The sequence below is a fragment of the Corvus brachyrhynchos genome, unplaced genomic scaffold (genome assembly GCF_000691975.1).
Source record: "Corvus brachyrhynchos isolate BGI_N302 unplaced genomic scaffold, ASM69197v1 scaffold115, whole genome shotgun sequence".
Classification (NCBI taxonomy): domain Eukaryota; kingdom Metazoa; phylum Chordata; class Aves; order Passeriformes; family Corvidae; genus Corvus; species Corvus brachyrhynchos.
Window position 1 is genome coordinate 12,433,491 of NW_008239553.1, and position 14,527 is coordinate 12,448,017.

A 14,527-nucleotide genomic window follows, 5' to 3' on the forward strand; every position below is an offset into this window, starting at 1 on the left:
GGCTTCTTGGCTTTTCTCGGCCTGTCAGGAATGCACAGCCTCCTGTGAAGATCCAGGCAGTGGCTCTTACTGTTTGGCAGGGCTGATGAAGCAGCTCTGGGAAGTGTGGGAATGCTGCACTGGCAAATCACACCAAAGCCACATGGCAGTGGGAGTACGATAGAAATTACTGGAAGAAAGGAGTCAAACCAGTAAATCTTCTGTGTCATTCAGTTTCAGCCATGACTGAAGTTTTTCCATTCTAGTTTCAATCTGAGCTCAGTGCTCAAACCTTCATGGGGGGAAAAAAAACATCCCAAAGAAAAGCATAATCCCATAATAGTCTGAAATAAAAGCAGTGGCATGAACAAGTTAGGTCAGATTTGTTTTTACTCTGTGTCACAAGTGTCCCACTGCTAGACAGATATCTCCCAGGGATTGTTTCATATAAGTAGTAATCCCTTTTGATATGCCTTAGTAGGAATAAATACCTTAGTAAAGTGTTGTAGGATGGATTGAAAGAGGGCAAGACTGTATTTTTCAAACTGGGGTTGTTCACCCCCAGCTCACAGACTTTGTTTTGATGGCTTTGAAGCCAGTTACAGCAACCCAGTGACTTGCATTCCTGACCTTGGTACATTTTCCAATAAAATGGCCGTGATAGAAGCACTCACATTGCCTTTCCTATGTCCCTCTTTTCTTTCCTTACCTTCCTTTTTCTCCATTTTATGGAAAGATTCTGTCAGTTTATTGTCAGTGTTTGTCAGAAATTATGAATATAGAATGGAATCTCAGGGGGTTTGCCCATACTGGTGGGTTGGAGGGATCAGAGTTTAAAACATTGTAAGAACTTTGCAGTGTGCAGTGCCTGTAAGAAATGAGGTAGCAGAGTCCTGTTAGTTTGTCTTCTGTATTTATGTTCCCTCACAGAGGCAGGGCTGCAGCCTGGACTTTGGGGCAGATGGGCCTTGGTGGCTTAGCTTCTAATCACTGGACTGGAAGATGGGGGGAGAGAAGGATGTGTAGGAGAAGGCAGATGGGGCTTGGTGCTAAAGCAGGGGGTCTTGTATCTCATGCTGCTTAATTTCCTTGCATCATCTCCCATTCTTCCTCTCTTGTTGTCCCTTTGGTAGCCCACTGGCAGGGCCTGTCAGATCCACCTGAGTTTGGGAAGAAGCTAGCAGCTTCCAATCGCAGTGGTGTGGGCATGGCACGTACCTGTCCCAGTGCAGAGCAGCTCTGCCTGAAGCCTGCTGCTGCATGATGAGTGGGCAAAGACATGGGGACAGCTGGGGACTGCATCCCACTAGAGACCATAGTCCTTCACACACTTAAGACTGAGCATCCTTCCCCTAGAGACAGCAGAAGCCAGAACTGCAGTTCTCCTAAGTGCAGTGACAGAAAAAGAGAAACGTGGCACATTTTTTCCCCATTTCACTTCCCTCATTGCAGTTCCATTACCCATTCTGAGCCCCACTGCTCATACAGAGCCTTCTTCCAGCTGCCAGCTCCACTAACAATCCCTTAGGTCTGGAGCTGGGGAAGTAGCCGCCCATATGGGGAGCAGCGTGTCTCCTGATTGTTTCGCAAGGGCTCACCTGTATGTTTTTGCCATGGTTCCTACTCATCATCTGCCTAAATGGTGAGTCTCTGGGTGGCTGTTAGCCCTCCAGTTCCAGCTTCTGGCCTTTCCTTTCAACTCTTGGCTCACACCTTCCTTGTCACGTATTTTGGGGGACTGCAGAGCTGCTGATTGGGAATTTGCCATGGGCAGGGTTAGTCTGTGGCAGGCTGATCTCCTCTAACCCAGAGGATGATGGCCATAAGAGCTTTCGGCCATGAGAGTGCTGGGTCGGCTTGGCTGAGAGCCACATGGAGCCAAGTGCCTCCTCCACCTGTCTGCCTGGCTGGGATGCGTGGGACTGAGGGAGCACTATGTCCCTCTGTGCCATGGCAGGAGGGATGGAGCCTGAATCAGGGAAGCTACTGGAGACCCTACGGTGGAAGAGAGACTGCCAGTGAGACTGTGGGAAACCTGTATCCTTGGGAACGTGTTGCTGCTACGCAGCTAGGGCAAGTAGGAAGCAGTTTTCCCATCCAGTGCAGTTTCCCAAAGTATGGGAAGCAATGATGGTCTGCAAGAGGAGAATGCTTCTGTTTTACTCAGTGTGGTACCTTCTGGAGGTGAGCTGTGCTGCTGACAGCTCCCCTTTCAGCCCCACCAGAGACCCTTGGTTCCCCAGTCACTGTGTAGTGGGCGAAGTTCCATGGCCTGTCCTGGGACTTCCTCATTGCAGGTCTTCTCTGGTTGGCCTGTGTGGCTGGAAGTAACAACTGCAGCTCGCCTTAAAAACTGCCCGAAAAGATACACTTTCATTTTTCACTTTGTGTTTCCTTCCCTGACAAAACTGTTTTAAAAATCTACTGCAAGACTGAAAAAGGCTAAACTCACGTTTAGTGCTTTTAAAATAAAATTGTAAGGTGCTTTTTATTCCCTTTGAAGAGACAGAGGCACTAATTGAAATTTTTCCTAAACAAATTTGCAGTGAACAACTTCTATGCCAACACATCCTTGCATTGTTTGGCTTTCAAAGCACAGCCTTGGGCTAGTATATGAGAATCAGAGTGAGAAGCGAGCAGATGATTTTCATTGTCTCAGCTAGAAGTTCTGAGAAATAAAACCAGTGATGGAAATAGCTCAAAGTAGAACATATTTCTAGCAGGCTTCCTTTTAACAGTCTACATCATTAATAATGTATGGCATGGCACCAGATGATGCGTTTTTCTGGAAATCTAAATCTGTAATAATGTCCAAGTCTGAAGGAATAGCAGTTGGGTTTTGAAAGCTAAAAAGTTCCCAAAGAAAGGATTCTAATCAGGGAGAGGTTTGCAATCACCATCAATTGCTTGAGGATCTCATGGCTGTCAGGGGGAACAATCCTGCTGTCCCCAGCCCCGGGGAGAGCAGTTCAGATGTTCTCCACTGCACTGGCATTGAACATGCAGCCACAAGGTGAATTGGATCAGCTTGCTATTCCAGCTGAAACCTAATCACCTGTCTTTATTTTTCTTATTGCAAGGCTAGTTTACAGTCACACGAACTGAAGAAAATGGCTGGTTTTTAGCTGGCTTAACCCATTTGTTGACATTGGGCTGCGTAAGACTGCTTAAGTCTATCGTAAAATTACATGTAAAAATGTCGTTGTGAAACTGTCACAAATAACTGTCACACAAAATGCTTCAACTTTTCTTTAGAAAGACTAGCATTATCCAAGTGGAAAAAGAAAGCAGTGTACTGTGACATGTACTTGAGGTTCCATTAAAGCAAAAGAGCTGGGTTTTTTTAATCTTACAAAGGAAGTAATGCCATAAATACACCTTTTTACTTAAATTGTCAGACATCAGTGTTTCCTTTTAAAACTGAATCTGGTTTTGTCCTTAAGCGTGAGAGGTAATGACACCAGCATACAGTAACTACTGAAACACTTTTTAAAGGATTGTCATTTCTAGACTTTTTCCTTTGGAGGACATGGTTATGGAGATAGTATTCTCTTCTCTGTTTTAGCTTTTCCTCATGCCTGTGTTAGGAAACAAGCCAAGTACTTTTCTTTCTCACACTTAAGCCTAAAATAAAGGGTTTGAGTCAGCTTGCATTGGCTTAAATATTTAGTTCAAGATATAGCAGGAGACTTTTGGAACTGAATAGGTCAGGTGGGTAATTACTTGCCTAGACTTGCCCATTTGATCTCCTTTTAATTATAACTTTTTTTAAGTACAAAACCTACTTGGATTTTCTTTAGATTGTTTTTGTATTCTGCAGCTTGTGATCTGGAAGCAGATGTTGTCTTCGCTTAAAATGTTGTGTCACATACAGGTGGTTCCTGAAATCCCATCTAATTGTATTTCTAGTTGAGGTTTCTTTGAAAAGTCCACCTGTCCAAGCTTTAATTTGCTTACTCTGAGTGTTTGGATTATTGTTAGTAAAAGTAGACTGTGAGTGTAGTTACAAGCAGCCTATCAAGAAGGACATGACTGCACTTAATGCACCTCTTTCAAATAAATAAGGTCGGAATCGACCAGCTTTGTTGCAGTCAGGAGCTGGGTGTTATCCTAAGACTGATTTCTATTGGATACTGACCTGTTCTTACCTCAGGGCTAGGATGCTGCCTTCTCTGTGCCTCTGTATAAACATTTCAAATGCACCTGTGTAAAAGACCTAGCATAGAGTCAGAATTACATCAGACTTAATGGAAAGGAGTTGAGGTGACAGTCCTTACAGTTATAAAGCCACTTTGCCAAAGAAGTAATTTTATTTCCTGCTACATTTGGCCATTCAGTGGAGAGACTAGAGAGGTAGGAGATTTGAATCTTGGCTGGGGGAATGAAAAGGCAAGGTACAAGATCACCCTCATATTTGACTTGTAGGTAGTTCCAGGGAGAGATTTGGTTTGTGAGTTGGGTGTTGCAAATGCTGGAGGAGAGCTCCTCGCCTGTCTTTGTCAGGAAGGGGAGTTTGTGCTCTTTCCAGGCCTTGTTATCTGTGTCTGGAGGAGGTTGGTTCCACTGCCTAGCTCAGTGGGGTTTTAACAGACTTTTTCACTTTTTCACTTTTTTCACCTCTGATGCAAACCTACTCTGCAAAGGACTTGACAGGTTCTCTGTAACCAACTTACCTGTGATGCATCAAAAAGATACTTTTCTGTCTGGTTCTTTCTAGAGGTGCTTAAACAGTGAGCGTGGCTGTCCTGAAAGGATGCAGGGAAGTCTACTCTCTGCCAGGCTGAGCAGTGGGAGCCACACCCCAGGAAACATGCACCAGGGAAGAACAGGTTCAGAGTTATTTTCTAATACTTCTTTTTCCCCCTCTTTTCTTACTAGGTGAACGTCTGGCTAAGCCTGAAAGAGGCAAAATGCGAGTGCACAAAATATCCAACGTGAACAAGGCCTTGGATTTCATTGCCAGCAAAGGAGTCAAGCTAGTATCTATTGGAGCAGAAGGTAAAGGAACCATCTGATTTTTCTGGGCCCAAGCTGTGCTTAGCCCTTGCCTTTCTTTCATAGCTGCATGTCATTTCCCTGTGCCCTAGTGTTCTTGTAGAATAAACCATTGAGTTAAAAATGGGATGTAGTAGGCCTTTACCCTGGATTTAAATCCTGTCTTCACACCAGGCTGCCAAACCTGAATCCCACTTGGCATTATTGGTCAGGTCATCCTGCTTTTCTCCTGGTTCTCATGAGTTGAGGAAAACTTTGAGCAGTGGCAGAAACAAATTAATTAAGATGTTTCCTTCTCAAATGAAGAAAAGTCTGAATTGAAGCATAGCAGCTATTTGTGTTTAGCTTGTTTCAGAGCTGCTGGAGAAGGTCTGTTGCTGGAGGACATTGCATGGGTCAAAGCCAAGCGCAGTCCCCAACACAGGACAAAGACCCCAGAGGCTCCAATGTTCAGGGCTTCCAAGCTTCTGTTTGTGCACCCTACATAGCTGGATGCTCTGGCTGGAAGCGTGTGTATCACTGTGTAGAGACCAGTGCAGGCAGCATCTGGGATGCCCTCAAGAACTTGCAGATCATGCAGAAAGCAGGCAGTTGCATAGGATTTTTGTCTTTTTAGCAGAGATGGGTAGGTGTTTTACAGATATGTCACCCAAGACCCGGAAAGGCTTGCAGGTTTTCATAACACTTGTTTTTCTCTGTTCTGGATCTGTGTGTAAGTCCTTCCTATGGATTCAGGTTGTCACTGTTGCTGTGGAGACACTCTGCTTCTGTGATATTTCTAGGTTTGTCTTTACAGTGACCATGGAAAATGAGGGAGGTTTGTTATCTCCATCTTGCAGATGGAAATACTTGGTTTCTCTAGGGAAACTTCTGACACATGCAGGAAATGAGCCCATGATACAGTTCTGGATGAGTATTCCTTCTTTGGGAGAGTCCTGGGGCTACAGGGCTGAGCTCTGCCTATTTTCAGCTCAGTGAAAGAGAGCAGTGCAGTCTTGGCCTGCTGTCCCCAGTTTTGAACTTTCAGGCGTTCTCCTGGGATATCTCCAACACCTGTACCCATCCTATGGTTCATTTGTTCCATGTCAGATCAGGCAGATTATTGCAGCCTGCTGCAGGTGCTTATGTTTGCCTTACCCAAACCTTTACCTCAACGTACTGCTTTAACTTCGTGGAGACTTGGAATAATTCAGAACTTTTGTCAGGGACATTGCAGACACCTGCTTACTGTGTTTGGTACTGAAGAGCAAAATGCAAGAGGTGAATGGCTGAATGATATTGATATTTTGCATGCAAAACTTTTCTTCAAATTTCTCAGTTTTTTCCAGCAGTAGCAACCTGAGGCTATTGTTGGCCATGAGTACTGTTTATGGAGCACAAATAGATATCTAAGGTCATTTTGTGTCCTTACAAAAAAACTGATGCATCCAGTGTCTGACACAATAGTCCATATATGTATGAGACCCTTTTCAACTAGAAGACTAGAAGCTGGATCTAGACCCAGAGGTGGTCTACCTTAGAATAGCTCCCCTTTTCCCAGAGTATGTATAAAACCTATCTCTCTTTTTTTCTTCCTTTGTTCCCTTTTCTTTTTTCCTTCCAATTCTGCTCTCCCTGGCACTATTTTGCCTTTTCCTCTTCTGAGGGATTTCTTTTTTTTGTCTTTGTTCCTGAGTCAGCTTTGACTGCATCCTCACAGCACTTGGATACCATTTGCAAGTCAAATGATCTGTGACCAAAGATCACCAGGGCCCGATTGTTCACTATGGACTCATAGTGGTACCCTGTTCAGAAATAGGCTGTGAGGTGGCATTTTGTGACAGAAGTATGATTCATATTAATTGAATAGTGATCCTGACCTCCCCTGCCAGATGTTTCCTGGCTCTTCTTTGTCCTGATGCCTATGCAGCTACATGGAGAATACATATGGCTTTCTTTAAACTACCAAAGGCAGCATGGCACTGCAGTTTAGACGAAGGTTAGCTTTGATTTTTATACAGAGTGCTTGGGCCTGTGCTGTGATGCCAGCCCAGGCCATGTAAGTGTGGTCACAGCACAGACTCCCCCACCCCAGTGCCTGCCTGTGCACACAGACTGAGCCCATGCCACTCTGCTTGTCACCAAGAAGCATAACCTGCTGCAGGGCCTTCTGCCCAGCCCATCAGGTGCTTGGTGGACAGTAAACTGCACATCAGCTATAAAAATGGACTTTTACTTTGGACAGCACAGCAGTTAATTCTGTCTATTAGGACAGAAGGACTCATGTTTCAGGAAGGGATTATGAAACCTTCCTGAAACGTGAATTTTAGGGACTTGCTTTCAGATTTTCAAAAGACATCATGCAGCAGCAAAGCAGGAGGTCAAAACCAATGAGTCAGTCATAAGTCTGCACCAAGAAAATGAACTATAGATGCCTCAGTCAGGTTGGACTGATGTAGAAAGTTTTCTAGGGGGCTTTTCTCCTAGAGAAGAAAAACATCATCCAGCAGTAGTGTGGTGGTACTGGTTGAGGGGGCACACTCCTTACCTCAGGGGCTTGTTCCATCTCTGGGTGTCTGCTGGGCAGTGAGGTCCTGTTGAAGGGTCTGCAGCCCAGCTGTAGCTCCCTGTACACATTGGCCATCAGTGTCCTGGGGTTTTTTTTTGGTCTTTTTTGTTTTTTGGGGTTTTTTTGAATCTAAACATTTTGTTAGCCAGAGTCTTTAGAATCAAAGTATGTTGTGGCATACAGCAGATCTATGTAAATCTGGATCAAGGAAGACTCTAGCCAAATGGTTTTCATCTGCTTTTAAATCTCACTGTCATCTGACACTTCAGGAGGCTTCTTTTGCTGTAATAGATTCCATACTCATGTCAAATGCTTCTGGGATTTAACAGACTGAATAGGTCAAGTATGTCACCCTAAGACTGGTTTATTTTTACCTTGAATCTGCGTAGAAAGTTGCTGCTTTCTTAACCAGATCTTGCTCACTTCAACATACAGATAACTTTGGGTGAACTGATTGCTATTCTCACCTGCACAAGTAAAAGGAGAAATAAAGCTTAGAGATTTCAATGACTGCAGAAGTCCCATCTGAGTTTAAAACACCTACTGAAGCACCAGGCAGTGCAAGCATGCATTTATTTCACTATGGAAAGAGGGGGGAAATAGGGTCTCTCTACGTCAGTGAGTGAAACATAGCATTTTATTTGTCCCTGTATCCTGTCCACTCAGTTAGGGACCTGAGAGTTACCCTCACTAACAGTGCCAGCTATGTGTCCTAAATCTGACAGGACCATCAGGAGCAACACACTTTCTGAAGACAGGGGCATGGATAATTGCCCTGCTGTATTTGGCTTTTGTTTGATAAGCAAAATGCAGAGCAGACTTTATATCACCATTGTTGTTCTGTGTCTGTAATTCCCAGATCATAATGCTATCCTGCCAGTTGTTCATGCCCTGCAACAACTTCTCTCCATGTGGTAACCAGAGGCTGTGCTCTCATGGGCAGCTCAGAAGTATCTAGGAGGGGATAACAACTTCTGTTGTTATTGTTGATTCTGTTTCTAACTGTCCAGGGCAGGAAAGGAAGCTTAATAATTTTTGCGTTTTTCAAAATGAGCTCATGCATTTAAAAGACGTGGTGGCATTTCAAAAGGCTCGTCTCTTTAGCCAGCCAGTACTGTAGTTTTTTCATACTTGTTACTTGGTACAATGATGGGAGCTGAGCGGAAGCATAGTCACTGGTGCAAAAAATTTCCTTCTAGTGGATGCAGATGCCTCCCCAGCTTTAGCCAGCAACTGATCAACCCTCAAGTTGAATGTAAATCACATTAATAACATGTGCTTGCTGCTGCTGTTCCTTCAACAGCTGCTGGTGGTGAAGTGCACACAGTGCTTGCAGAGGCCCTGCCTAGAAAGAGCACTTGGAAAGCACAGTCAGGCTTCCAGAAAATACTGTCTGATTACTAGCCTTTTAGTACGTGAACTGCTCTCACATTACTGAGTCTTCCTTTCATCAGCAGGGAGCAAGCATAGTGTCTTTAATTAAACATTAGATTATTCTACCTTTGTAGTGTTGCAGTCAACTTTTTAACAATTCCTGTGGAGTTTCTTTTTTTTTTTCATCACCAGGAAGCAGAAAGCTTCATGCAAACCTGTTTTGCAACCATGTTTTTCACTTTTGTTTCTTGGCCTGTTCTACTCTACTAGAAAGAGAGTGGCAGCAGATGAAGTGTCCTGAATTCTGAAGGAAAAGGAGGTTGGCAGCGGGGAGTGCAGGGATGGAAAACCAAGTGAGTCAAGGCCAAGGAGCATAGTCTTTCTGATCAGGCTGGCTGGCTTTGTAACCAGGTTTCCAGGAGAAGATTTTTAGCACCAGAAATGAAAAATTTCTTGCTTGCCTGCTTCTAACACAGAATAACCATTTTGTCAACTCTATTTAAAAGAGGGGGAGGGAAAGGGACTGAGGACTGTGAGGCTTGCTAAATGTGTATCCTGGGATGGATCACTCGCTAATCTCACTGACATCAGTATCTGCTTGGCAGGTGGTGGTACTGTGTAAAGTAAAATGACATGCAGAGATGAAGTGGTAGAAACATTCTGGGTTTCCTCCACAGCAGCATTGTTTTGGTGCACTGCTAAGGAATAATCGTATATAGGAACAGGGAGCACGTCTTCCTTTTTAAATGGGTAATGCTGTGAAGAAGACTGGGAAAGAAGGGATGCTTCCATCTTAATTCCAGCAGCTGACTTTATAAAACTGGAATTTGAGAACGTGACTAGAACATAGTGCCGAGTTCTTAGGCGACATTAGCGACTTAACACTATCTGGTGTTATGTAAGTGTCTTGACCTTTATTTCCAATTAAAATCCATGGAACAGAAATATTAATTGCCTGTTTCAGCTCACTGATTGATTTATTACTGTTCATGAAGCATTTTCAGCATTTAAGTATTGTCATCAGATTTTAATCAAGTCCGTTAAAATAAAGAGCTCATTTTAGTTTCAGGTCTTAAATATGTCTTAGGAGAGTCCTGGCAACTGTGGTGGGTTTTACGAGCATTGAGTTTTTTGCTTTTTGAAAATCCCCATGAATATCTATCACATGAACAAAACAAGCAAGCTGAAAATACAGATGCTTTCTTGTCTATTTTAGCTGCAGTATCTCAGGTATTTGTAAAAATAGTAAGGATTTTCCTTTAAGTTGATTGCAGTGGTTTTTTTGGAGGGGTGAAGAATGCAAAAAGTACAGAACTGAATACACTTGCCATCACATGACATTTTCTTGCATCAGCCTAGCAGACAACCACCTGACCTCAAAATGTCTCTAAAAAATTAATTTGTGTGAAAACCGTCAACAGAAAAACACAGTTTTTTCATGCCACCAAGAGTAAACTGAAGGTTTTTTGTACTGAACAGAAAAGTTACTGGCTGTTTAATTCTGGGCAAACTGGTGACCCACTAAGAGATCTGTGTGTACTCTGAAGTTTAGGAAGGAGCAGAGACAGTTTTATTGCGGTTCAACAAGGTGGCCTGTCTCGTTTTCTGTGTTTTGCATCTGTAAGTCCCTAATTCAGGTGTATGTCAAAGGACAGCAGAGCTTATAATTCTAATTTACACTGTAAGTTGCACGACATGTATCTCTAAATCACAAGTTCTCAGGAATTTGGACACGATTTCTCAAAATGTGTGTTTGGGGTGTGTGCTGCTTGTCTGTTGGTTTGAGTGCAACGAGATTCACATTTTGAAATCTTTTCGTAAGAAGAAAAGCATTTTTTAAATAGCTTAAAAGGAAAAATTCAAATATTGTTACTTTTGTGTCAGAATCCAGACAGGTGTCAGTTGCCTATACTGCAAATTCTACTTCCCCCAGAACACAATGTGTTCCTGCTGGGCAGCTTTATGAAAGAAGTAGCACAGAGGTGTCTACAATAGTACAAAAATGGTTTCTGACAGTCTTCTTGGGACCTGAATTATTCTGCCTCCAAACACTAGGTTAATTCTAACCATTTTCTTACTGAAAATACTCTTGTAACTTACCATTTGTTTGTGAAAGATCCTGCCATACAGGGATCTGCCAGAGAATGATGAGTAGGAGAAAGCAGCTCAGCTAGTTTCACTGTCTAAAAATGTGAAGGCTGTAAATTCTGTAACTGTATATATATCTCTCTGCAATTTCTGTAGATGTTGAGGATCAGCACTTGAGACCCATCTGCTCACTGTTTGGACTCTGGCTCTAGTCCATACGTGGTGGAAGCTCCTTTCTGCATTGCCCCAAGTACCTCTCCCCAGGACCTTGATCCACCATCCTAAACAGATCGTACCTCACACACGCAAGCAGTTGCCTTGTAAAACCTCCAAGCTGTTGACCCTTGCTGATCTATATTGTGGAATCTAATGGGCAGTAAAGCACAGTCTGCTCTCCTCATGGTTTATGTTACGTTCTGCACAGACTGGTCAGCATGAGTCTTTGCTTCCTCTTCCAGCAGGATGCGTGGACTTTGAGAAATGCTCTGTTGTGTCTTTTGGCAATTACATGACTGAAAAGAGTCCTATACTGGCAGTCTGGTGTATTTAGTCTTGTTTGAAATTAAAATGTTTATGCTGTATGGTTTTCTTGGTGGTATCTTGTTCACAGGACAAAACCAGCTGTCAGAGCTCATGTGCTCTGGGAATTGTCACTGGTTCTTCTGGTAAAATTATGCTGGGGCAGTTATATAGGTGACGTGGGGTAGACATAGGGTAAGAGAAGGAAGGCTTTTCCTTTTCTCAGTTTGGTTTCTCTAAGTGATAATAATTATACCTGAGGAAGGTGCTTTTAGGCTTCTGTGGGGAATTACACTGATCTAAATTAGTGCTTATTCTTAATCTTTGGGAACATCTGTGTCTGTTTTGCTCTCAGTATTGTACTGCAAAAGAACCAGTCTGATTACTGGGTACTGTACTGTACCAGCGGAGCATCTGGGAAGGCAGGAGAAAACAGTTTTTAGCAGGAATTCCAGTTTTCCATCTGCAAAAGGAAATGTTCCTCGTTGCTCCTGTTTTACAAGGATTGCAGTTGCAACTTGTTGTCTTCTATTTCTTCTCTTTCTACCTTTTATTTCCATAGAAATCGTGGATGGCAATGTTAAAATGACCCTTGGAATGATCTGGACCATCATCCTTCGTTTTGCCATTCAGGATATCTCAGTTGAAGGTAAATTTTAGTTCTTTCCTGCCACTGTTCAGTAAAGGACAACTGGGGTAACTAAATGGCTTTGCCACTGAATGGCCAAAATGTGCTCTTAAGTGAGTCACTGAAAAATCCTAGGGAGCTACTCTTCCCAACCTGCCCTGATGTCTCACAGACATGTATGGCCAGGTTCAAGCATACTGAGATGAGTTTTTCACATGCTTCTCTTGCAAGAGATTTCAAGGGTAGCTCAAAAGGATGACTAAGCCTGAAAGTAAACTTTAGTGTTGGATTTTGATTCAGGCACTAGCGCTGAAAATGAACCTATCACTTATGAGTCCTACAAGACTCTAATCCCAAAAAGCTATCTCCTTATTACTGAACCTCATTAAAAAGATAATAGTAACAAAACTATCCTAGTAGACTTTTCCAAACAAGACATTTTCTGACAAGTGAAGTTAAATAAAACATAATTTAGTGCAGTCTCTACCAAAGAGGAATTTGTGATGGTTTTCTAGCTTATGCTCCAGAGACTCCTGTTTTCTAAGAAAATGAGTTAATTGATGTGTTTCCTTTCTTTCTTTAGAAACATCTGCTAAAGAAGGACTTTTGTTATGGTGTCAGAGGAAGACAGCCCCGTACAAAAATGTAAACATCCAGAACTTCCATATCAGGTGAGTTACAGGCAAAAACTTAGCTTTACAATCAGTGTTATTTTCCTGTGTCTCTCAGTATATTCAACAATATTCCTGACAGGCCTCCCAAGGCAGTGCATGTGCACTTTACACAGTAGCAGTGTGGTCCAGAGAGATGCCTAGGAAATTGAAGGCGGAGGATCTAAGAGGATCCAAGTACCTACATCCCAATTCCTCATTCAGGTTACAGTTGCTGCTTTCATAAAATTCTTCAGGGCATTAAGTCCTCTGAGAGCAGCATTTGTGCCATGGGCTAACCAAGAGAGCTTTTGCTCTGTGAAAACTCAGAACACTTTAGGAACCATGAAGAAAGGACTGCCTCTTAACTTTTGTAGTATGGCAGAGCTGAGAAGGGATAAGAGGTTCTCTTGCTCTGTTTTTCATATTTCCAAACTGGCAGATGTTCCAGTGAAGATTCTGCGTAATAGTGTTTTTTCCAACACATTTTGGAGCCTTGTATGAACCATAATAATGTAAAGCACTTCTAAGAGCTTAACTGCCATCCATGCTCTCCAGTATTTTAGTGGAGCTAGCTGAGGACACCTGCTTTTTCCCTAAGGAATGCACTTTTTCCTCCTTTACGGCTTGCGTCTACACATTTTTTCACCCTTGAGCTCACGTGCTGCACAGGATACGCACAGAGAGTTCAGCACAGAGATCTGCCAAAAATGAAGTGCTAACTCAATGGGCAAGTCCTAAGCACAATGGATTTTTGTAGGGGTTGATGGGAGTCTTTATTGCAGTCTCATGCACATACGAGACATCCCTCACTCCCAGCACTTAGAGAAGCACTGCTAGTTGGAAACTAAACTAGAATTAGTTGTCCCACTGCCTTGCTGCCTTCCCTCATGCTCACTGCTGTGTGTGTCCGTGGCTGAACAGTGTTCATTGTTCTCTCTTGTGTTTCTCTCGTAGTTGGAAGGATGGCCTTGGTTTCTGTGCTTTAATTCATAGACACCGTCCAGAGCTTATCGACTACGGGAAGCTACGAAAGGTACAACTCCATTTGTTTATCAGACAAGATGCTTGGCTCCTTGGAAGTAAAGAGGGAAAAGAATTAGCTTGATAAACATAATTGGAGAACTTCAGCACAAGCTGGCAGTTGCAGGACTGGGGAGGAAGGAAAGAGGGATGAATCAGTACATTCAGGCTTCTTAGTGAAGCGTGAACTTAATGAGCTTCCTGCTTGACTTCTCCCTGCTTTCAGACTGCCTTGTATGAGACACACGTGCCCCAATCCCAGCTGATGAGCAAAAGCTGGCAAACTCAGTAACACCAAATGTGAGAATAGTTCTGTGCTAATGTCACAGACTAGTGAGTCAAATCAGACTTAACATTTCTGTGGAGAGTTGGATAGAAACCAGTTATCTGGTTTCAGAATGCAATAGCTCGTTGAGGGGTTTGTGTGCCCTCACTGGACACTTGTCACATGGTTCCAGCTTAGCACTGACTCATCTGCAGTGCTTCTGGGCTTCCCCTGCCACATAGGTATCAGGTGCCAAAAAAGCATTTGTCACAAAATTCAATTTTACTTAAAAATTTATTCTGGTAGCATAATAGCAAGCTGCTCCAAAGTTTACTTCCTGTGTGATCTGGAGACAAGATTGCTGAATGGATGATGACAATAACCACTTAGTGGTTTATGCTGCTCCCAATGTCTTGACCCAGCAGCGTGATAGAAGATCAGACTGGGTTTTTTTCCTA

At 43.1% G+C, this 14,527-nt stretch overlaps 1 protein-coding gene across 6 annotated transcripts in view; it reads left to right on the plus strand.

The window, feature by feature from the left end:
• The window catches only part of ACTN1 (actinin alpha 1), a 46,465-nt gene that overhangs the window by 486 nt on the left and 31,452 nt on the right, over positions 1-14,527 (plus strand). For all 6 annotated transcript variants that reach the window (XM_008639528.2, XM_017742117.1, XM_017742120.1 and 3 more), the window contains exons 2-5: positions 4,858-4,977; positions 12,066-12,152; positions 12,715-12,802; positions 13,739-13,817. In XM_008639528.2, the coding sequence (XP_008637750.1) occupies positions 4,858-4,977; positions 12,066-12,152; positions 12,715-12,802; positions 13,739-13,817 (374 nt within the window). The remainder of the gene's footprint in view (positions 1-4,857; positions 4,978-12,065; positions 12,153-12,714; positions 12,803-13,738; positions 13,818-14,527) is intronic.